At 28.1% G+C, this 8,712-nt stretch overlaps 1 protein-coding gene across 1 annotated transcript; it reads left to right on the top strand.

Annotated features, from left to right (window-relative positions):
• Positions 1-2,213: 2,213 nt before the first annotated feature.
• LOC126909036 (uncharacterized) lies at positions 2,214-6,483 on the top strand. Its single transcript, XM_050691393.1, has 2 exons — positions 2,214-2,987; positions 6,436-6,483. The coding sequence occupies exons 1-2, from the start codon at positions 2,214-2,216 to the stop codon at positions 6,481-6,483; spliced, it is 822 nt and encodes a 273-aa protein (XP_050547350.1).
• The last annotated feature ends 2,229 nt before the right edge of the window (positions 6,484-8,712 follow it).

Raw genomic sequence — 8,712 nt, forward strand, 5'->3', positions numbered from 1 at the left:
GTTAGCCCGTCGCCAAACCCCCAACCTGGAGGACCAGACAGAGCCAACCAATTAAGGCCAGCTCAGAGCTCGGGGCCCCGGAATCGCCAAACCCGTAGTGCTAATTACTTAGCACCCCCCTGAGGGTATGATAAGATTTACGACAATATATAAAATAATGGTTTTTTTATGAAAATTTATACAATAAGTTTATTTTTTAATAGTTAAATGTAACTAATTTATTTTAATATTTTCAATAAAAAACAAATTTAATGAATTAATGTACATTTTTTTATTAAATATCATTTTTTATACAAAATATATAATCTTATAATGTTTACTAAACAAAAATTAATAAGTATTTTACAGTAGTTCTTTTTTCTTAGTTTTGGACAAATATTAAAAAAAAAAAAATAAGACATTTTAAAAGTACATGTACTCATACTAGGTATATAATATAGGTCTTATACTAAGTAAATAAAATAATTTAATGTGTTTAAAATAATAACTAATGCATAAGATTCACTTAGCAACTAAATGTTAAAAAAAAATTGTTTTAATTAAAAAAAAAATAACTTGATTTTATCATCATTGTTGTTTAACTATTTACAAGTTCCTAATTTCCTAATCAGGAAATTTTATAATTACTATTTACAGTATTTATCAGAAAAATTCGATTTTTTTGCATTTTTATCGTAATAGATAACTGAAATAGAAATAATAATAATCATTTCCTAATAACTTTTGGTGTTTAAAAAGATTTTGCAAATGAAATATTCAGAACTTAATAAATTTTAATGATTTACTTTAACTAAATGAATCAATCAAAACAAAGTTGTTAAAAAAATTTACTTAATTGAGCGTAATTTAAAATTTGATTATAATTGTAAAAATCCATCGTTAAATTCAGGTGAAACTAAAAATCATTTTTTTTTTAATTTATGATTTATATAGCAACATATTACAAACAAATTTAGAATATTATAGACTGGTAGTAGCACACACAAATAGAGTTAAAATAATGAATAAATTACAAAGTAAAATTATTTAATTTTGTAGTTGAATACTTTAATCATATCAAATCTAATTCGAAAACAAATACTTTGAGAATATTAGAAATTAATGATTTTAATTGTTTGTATGGAAAAAGCTGGTTAAGCTACTTTTTATTTGAATAAGGAATATTTTTTCGATTTTTAAGAGTAATAACCTAAACTTAATACGAATTGTAATCATTTGACGTAACGTTGAAAAAAGTAGGTCTAGTGAGGGTTGGCAAAATAAATCGTAACCACAAAAAAAACTACATAGTAAAATAATATTAACATGAATATAAATTTCTTCTCACGAGGAGACACTACAGTGATAGGATCCTTTATATTTATTGAAGTTATTGAATCTAAGTGAGATAAATATCAATTCATTTGGAAATTTTATTCTAACTCAAAAAAAATGCAAGATATTAATTGCCAGAGACGGGTTTGAACCTCGTACCCTAAGCGTGAAAGACACAGGTGTTACTGGTTCGGCAACTGTTCGTTACTGTCGTCACGCAATAAAATTGGCTATTTAAGCTAAGTCAAATTTAAAAGTTGCTTTTTCGACTTTAAAAAAGCAAAACAATTTAAATAAGTTTAATTTCTTATGTCTTATGAACTTTATTCTATGTCAATTAAATTATATAATATTCATGAAAGTCAGTGTATTCCTCTAATAAGATATTTTAAAATAAAATAAAATACAAAACCCAGAATATTAATACAAAAATAGCATATTTTTGAATACGGTAGCCATTTGCGCACAGAAGATAGGTCGTTGAGACAATTTTTTTTTTTAATTTTATAGTACATAAAATAAGCTTTAATTTAACATATGTTTAAAGGACATTTTCAAAAGTTAAGTTAAGAAAGTTAGTTTTTGTAAAAAAGTTACTATTTTGAATCCCCCCTGTGACCAGAATAAGTGTTAGATTTTCAAAAAAAATGATAACAAATGAAAAGAAATTACATAAGGTTTCAATATAAAAAAATATTATTTTGATTTGTTAATATTTGAAAAAATTATGGCAGTTTTAAGTACAAAAAACATCCTTATAGAAGGTGATTTTTATCGCAAATATTACATTTTTTTTTAAATTTCGACAGTAATTTGCACATATTAGATAAGATGTCGGGACAAATTTTTTTTTTAATTTTATAGTACATAAAATAAGATTTAATTTTATACATGTTTATATGTTCACTAGAAGGAGAGTGGGACTGGACAGCCTGGACACTCTTACTCTGAATGGACAAGAAATTAGCTTAAAATCAGAAGTAAAATACTTAGGTATTATCTTGGATAGTAAGCTAAAATGGAAATCACATGTTGAGTCAAGAATCAAAAAAGCAATGACCACATTGTGGACTTGCAGCAGAGCCTTGGGAAAGACATGGGGTCTTAAACCAAGAGTTATGTATTGGTTGTACACATCAGTGATTAAACCTATGATGTTGTACGGTGCCCTAATCTGGTGGACCAGAACAGCACTCATTACAGCTAGGAAAGAACTTAGTCGCATACAGAGAATGGCTGCTATTGCCATCACTGGAGCATTAAGAACTACACCAACGGTCGCATTAGAGGCACTAATTGGATTGCCTCCTCTGCATCTAGAGGTGAAAGCTCACGCCAAAGCTACAGCACTAAGATTCCACAACTTAGGTATGTGGACTTTGGAGAGTGATACAACAGAACATGGTAAAATACTAAAAGAGATAGACAAGGGCTTTTTAGAATACCCCTTGGACTATATCAAACCGGTTCTTAAGAATAACATTCCCTACAAAGTGGAGATCACTACACGTATAGAATGGAATATTAACCACCTGACTGACAAAGGAGGATTTGTGATATATACAGATGGATCCAAAAAATCAGGAAAGGTAGGTGCTGGAATTTGGGGCTTAAAGCCACGAATAAATGTCAGTATGTCATTGGGCACAACACCCTCTGTTTTCCAAGCAGAGGTGATGGCGATACTGGTAGGGGCTCAGAACCTGCTGGTATACAAAAATAGGAAGATAACTATCTTAAGTGATAGTCAAGCGGCTTTGAAAGCACTCTGTAACGATCAGGTGAATTCAAAGCTGGTCCTCGAATGCAGGGAAACTTTAGAATCACTATCGAGGTTCAACAAAGTTACACTAGCGTGGGTACCGGGACACAATGGTGTCACTGGAAATGAGAATGCTGACTTTCTAGCCAGGAAAGGAGCAGAGAACACCTATGTTGGACCAGAACCAATGGTAGGACTCACTGAGCAATCGCTCAAAGCGTTACCCAAGAATTGGTGCAGAGAACAACACAGGAAAATCTGGAAGTACCTGGTAGTACCTAGACAATCTAAAATGTTTATCAAGACCCCTGGTTTATTGCTGGGTGATCTTAATAGCATGACTAGACATCAAATAAGTACCCTGACTGGTCTACTGACAGGACATGGTCACCTGCTTAAACATCTTAACGCAATGGGGGTATCGGAATCACCATTGTGCAAGAAGTGTGTAGTTGAAGAGGAAGACTCATTTCACATCATGTGCGAATGTAAAGCCTTGTCCACATTAAGATCAAACTACTTGAATAAACCTTTTCCTGAAAAGAAGATATTAAAAACCTAAAACCCAGAGAGATACTTAATTTCGCCAGAAAGACAGGATTCTTTGGTGATCTTTAGAGGTGACTTTATGGTTGGTAATGTATTAACACTTTGGTGATAACACTTAGGTGGGTAAACCGAATCGAGACAATTCGGTATGAGGTGCGCACAATGGACCAACAGGTCTGAGTGCATGGGCATTATGTCCACCTCAATAATAACTAAAACTAAAACTTATACATGTTTAAAGGACGCAGTATTTCCGGAACACTTTAAGAAGTTTTAAGAAAAAAAAGTGAAAAAAATGACAAAAATTACCGATTTTTAAATTTGTGATCTTTTTGGATATCTCCCTCATTTGCGGGGAACGAGGGAAAATTTTTCAATTTTTAAGGCTAATGTCTTCAACTAGATATGATTTGTGATCTTTTGACGTATTGTTGAAAGAAATTGGTCCAGTGAGAGCTGAGAAATGTAGTGACAGACACAAAAAAAAAAAATAAAGAAACACATCATGATAAAATTAATACCTTCTTAGCTTTGCATCGAAGCTAATAATTATATATTAAAAGTTGAACTATTCAAAATTTTGAAAATATTAAGCAAAAAAAGTAACTAGTAAAATATTTTTAAAACTATATTTATCTAATTTGTTGAAATTTTTAATATTATTTTTTGCTTAATACTTTATTTAATCATCTTTATTTCTTAATTTTTTTTTTATTAGAGCTATATAGAATATAAATGATATTATCATATATTTATTGTGTATTGAGTTGGTACACAAAAGTACAATTTCTTTTATGAAGTTCTAATAGATCGTACATGTTTGGGAATCACTGCATAAGCAGTGATAAAACGCGTTTTAATTATGAGCTACCGCCTGTCTATCGACACAAACAAAAAAAGAAAAACGTAATCGTAGACCGACTGTCGCCCTTTTTTATAATTAATAGTTAAAACCATGGTTTAACATTTCATTGTTTTATATTTCTTGAAAAAAATTAACAGTTTGATTATAACTGAATTCAGCGCCCGGTTTTCTTGTTTTATAATTAGGTTGTAACTCTTTAAATTTTTTTTTTATAAATACATTTTTATTTTTATTTCAATAAATAATATAAAAGCCCAGTAGGTATTAGTATACTCATTTTAGAAAATACCACCTAATACTTTTAAAATTACGCACTACCCTATTCAATTGATCTGACTTCTGAAAAGTACAATTTTATTTTTATTTATATATATATATTTATTTGTTTATTTAATTTATAAATTAAAACAAAAATCAAATTAATAAAAAAATAAATTATAATTTATTTCCTTCTTTTCTTTCCTGCCTCTCGGTAATTTTAAATATATAAATTGTTACAAATGAATAGTATACAAATCATATTTACATTTTATACAATGTTAATATAATTGGCTTAAGAATAGGGTTGACACAAAACGTTTATTTATTAAGATTAGAATAAAAAATATGACAAATATAATCTATAGATTTCTTTTTGAAAACTATAAAGAAAATATACTACATTATTTCTCAAAAATTGTTTTAAATCGTTCAAAAGATACAGATTTAGTAGCGGATAATTTCCCATGTAATTATCGCTTTAGTTACCGTACTATCTGCTCGTCTAACATACGGTACGCTAGTACTATTGTGTCCGGCATTGTCGGTACAATTTTTACGTTTTTAAAATTTGTAGACGGTGTATTTTGGAGTCTGTTAATTCGATACCAGCAGGATTAACTTTTTTCTATGTTGCGTTGTTTAAATATAATTATATTAGATTTAATTGAATTTAAGAAATATTACAATTAAAAACTATACGATAGTATCCAACATAAAGGAAATCATAATATCACTTATTTTCCAATTGACATTTGTACAATATTATTTTCGTGAATTAAACAGATATTGACTTAATTTCAAAAGTTATTTGTTAGAAAGTTAATATTCATTATAATAGCTGCTAATCTTGGTTTTATAGTAGCATTTTTCAGAAAATTTTATTTTATTTATATTTTTATAATGATGAATTTTTTTAATAAACCACATTATAATGAGAGATGATAGATATAAAACACCAATACAAATATGAATCATTAACTTAAATTAGTAAAACAATAGATTGCCCATAGGTCTCTCTAAATTAATTAACTAGCCAATGAGAAGGATTGTGCAATTAAAATATAAAACATTAAGTCTCCCCCTCATAAAACAGGCATATAAAAGAGCAATTTCTAGCTCATTCAACACCTTATTTTTTTTCTAAAGTCTGGTCATGAAGCGTTTCTGCACCAGCTGTTTCGCGATTTTGCTCTCTCTCTCTCTCTGACTTAGAATCTTTTTCACACTTGGTGTTTTTTTTTATCTAACTCTCTTATAATTAATGTAATAAAGATAATAATAATTTAAACTTTTTATTTTATTTTTTTTTTTTAATTTAAATTTATTATGAATTAATATATTTTTTATTTTGTAATTTTTTAATTCTTCAATTGGATTGTCTATTTAATAAGTGCATTTCGAAAATCTACCTTAGCACATCATCAAGTGGCTAAAACTGTTGGTAAAACAATGGTTTATGGCATGTTACTAAGGAGATCGTAGAGTGTATCTTAAATTTGAATAGATAAGTGTTTGATTGATTGCACAAGGTGCTGATGATTTATTGAAATCATTACCCTAGCACATCAAGCGGTTAAAACTATTCGTAAAACAATAGTTTATGACGTGTCACTAGGGATTGGTTTTCATAATCTATCTAGTTTTATAAATTTTCATTTTAAAATATAAAGTAACACATATTCAGACACCAGATATAGAAAAGAATTTAAGTGAAGTAATATCTCAAATTTGACAATTTTTATAAGATTATAATATAAATAAGTAAATTAAAGTCAGTATTCTTATTATATTCTTTTTTTAAAAAAAAACAAACTATCAAGCTAGCTGGACACAAGGTAAGAAATTATATTTCTAAGCATGTCATAAAAATTAAGGATAGACTTAAGATAAATCAAGAATAACTTTTATCGAGGGAATAATAGAATTGTTAAAGGTGAATAATTTGAAAAGAGGGATATTAATAATAACTATTTTCTCACCATTTGGATCATAATAGTACGCGTTCAACGTAGATGTTTTAACTTGTATTATACATCTACATAAAGAAAATAATTCAGCCATTAAGGCTTGGCGCCCAACAATTGGACAGTAGCATTTTACATGAACACACGCTGTTTCCCATTCATATAGCATGACCAATAAATATTAAGAGTCGTAAAATCCTCCTTAATAATCATTGCACATTTCATTGTAGAATTAATATGACTCAGGTGTGCGTCATCCGAATATAATTTTCCTGCAATTTACTTTTTACGACAAACCACATGTGGTGATAGTATCTTAATAAAGAGTTCATGAATACATATATTGTATGCTTTATTTTCACCTTATGGCTAAACGTATTTCAACAATCCGTTAACCATAACATCTATAACATATAACATCTATATTCTATTATTATTCCTCTTTCTTAATTATGAAAAATATAAATATCACACATATAGCAAATTATTTTATTTCCTTCATCTTTTCATTCTTTTTATTATTATAATTAGTATCCCATAACCTTCTTTCTTTTTAGCTTCGATGCGAAGCTGAGAAGGTATTAGTTTTACTAAGATGTGTTTATTTTTTTTTTTTTTTTTTGTGTCTGTTACCACTTTTTCTCAGCTCTCACCGAACGGATTTCTTTCAACGATACGTCAAAAGATCACAAATCGTATCTAGTCGAAGACATTACCCTTCAAAATTGAAAAAATTTCCCTCGTTCCCCGTAAATGGGGGAAACCTCCAAAAAAATTACAAATTTAAAAACCGCTAATTTTCGAAATTTTTTCAATTTTTTTTACTAAAAACTGCCGTAACTTTTTCAAAAATGAACATATCAATATAATTTTTTTTTNATAATTTTTTTTTTATAGATGCTTGATGTCTTTACCTATTATTTAGTATATTTTTTTTGTAAATTTGACCTTTTTTCTGCCCACAGGGGGGGATTTAAAATGACAACTTTTTCACAAAAAATTAACTTTTTCAACTTAACTTTTGAAAATGTTCCGGAAGGTCTGACACTTTTATATATATCTTAAATTAAAGCTAATGTAATGTACTTTAATTTGAAAAAAAAAAATTTGACCTCTGGACTTGTCTTCATGGTGAAAACGGCTACCGAATGCTATTTTTGTGTGAAAATTTTCGATTTTGTATTTTCCATTTTTAACTTTATTATGCTATAACTTTTTGAAAAATGTATGAATCATTACAATTTTTTTATGAGAAGTAGTATTTATATAGATCTTTCATTCGACATACTGTTTTTTTAAATCGGACCATTTCCCTAAATACAGGGGGGATTCAAAAAAATGACAACTTTTTCACAAAATTAATTTTTTCAAGTTGATTTTTGAAAGTGTTCCGGAAGGTCTGATACTTTTATATATATATCTTAAATTAAAGCTAATGTAATGTTCTTTATTATGCAAAAAAAAAATTTCAGACTTTATTTTATCTTCACGGTGAAAATGGCTACCGAATGCTATTTTTGTGTGAAAATTTTCGATTTTGTATTTTCCATTTTTAACTTTATTATGCTATAACTTTTTGAAAAATGTATGAATCATTACAATTTTTTTATGAGAAGTAGTATTTATATAGATCTTTCATTCGACATACTGTTTTTTTAAATCGGACCATTTCCCTAAATACAGGGGGGATTCAAAACATAAAAATGCATATAGAAAGTAGAACTTTTTCAACGTAACTTTTGAAAGTGTTCCGGAAGGTCTGACACTTTTATATATATCTTAAATTAAAGCTAATGTAATATACTTTATAATGGTAAAAAAAAATTTCGGACTTTATTTTATCTTCATGGTGAAAACAGACATTAAACTTAATAAAAAAAATACGATTTTTGTAAAAAAATTCTTTTTTATATTTTTAACTTTATAATGCTATAACTTCTCGAAAGATGTATGGATCAATATAATTCTTTTTTTTGTAGATGCATGATGTCTTTACC

This window comes from Daktulosphaira vitifoliae, unplaced genomic scaffold, assembly GCF_025091365.1.
Source record: "Daktulosphaira vitifoliae isolate Bord-2020 unplaced genomic scaffold, ASM2509136v1 Scaffold_83, whole genome shotgun sequence".
Lineage (NCBI taxonomy): Eukaryota > Metazoa > Arthropoda > Insecta > Hemiptera > Phylloxeridae > Daktulosphaira > Daktulosphaira vitifoliae.

What these genes read in the sequence shown, in the direction of transcription:
- LOC126909036 (XM_050691393.1), top strand. Translation starts at nt 2,214, where the DNA reads ATGTTCACTAGAAGGAGAGTGGGACTGGACAGCCTGGACACTCTTACT. An exon ending in CCTCTGTTTTCCAAGCAGAG is followed by an intron (nt 2,988 to 6,435) that starts GTGATGGCGATA and finishes ACACATATTCAG; the next exon opens with ACACCAGATATAGAAAAGAA.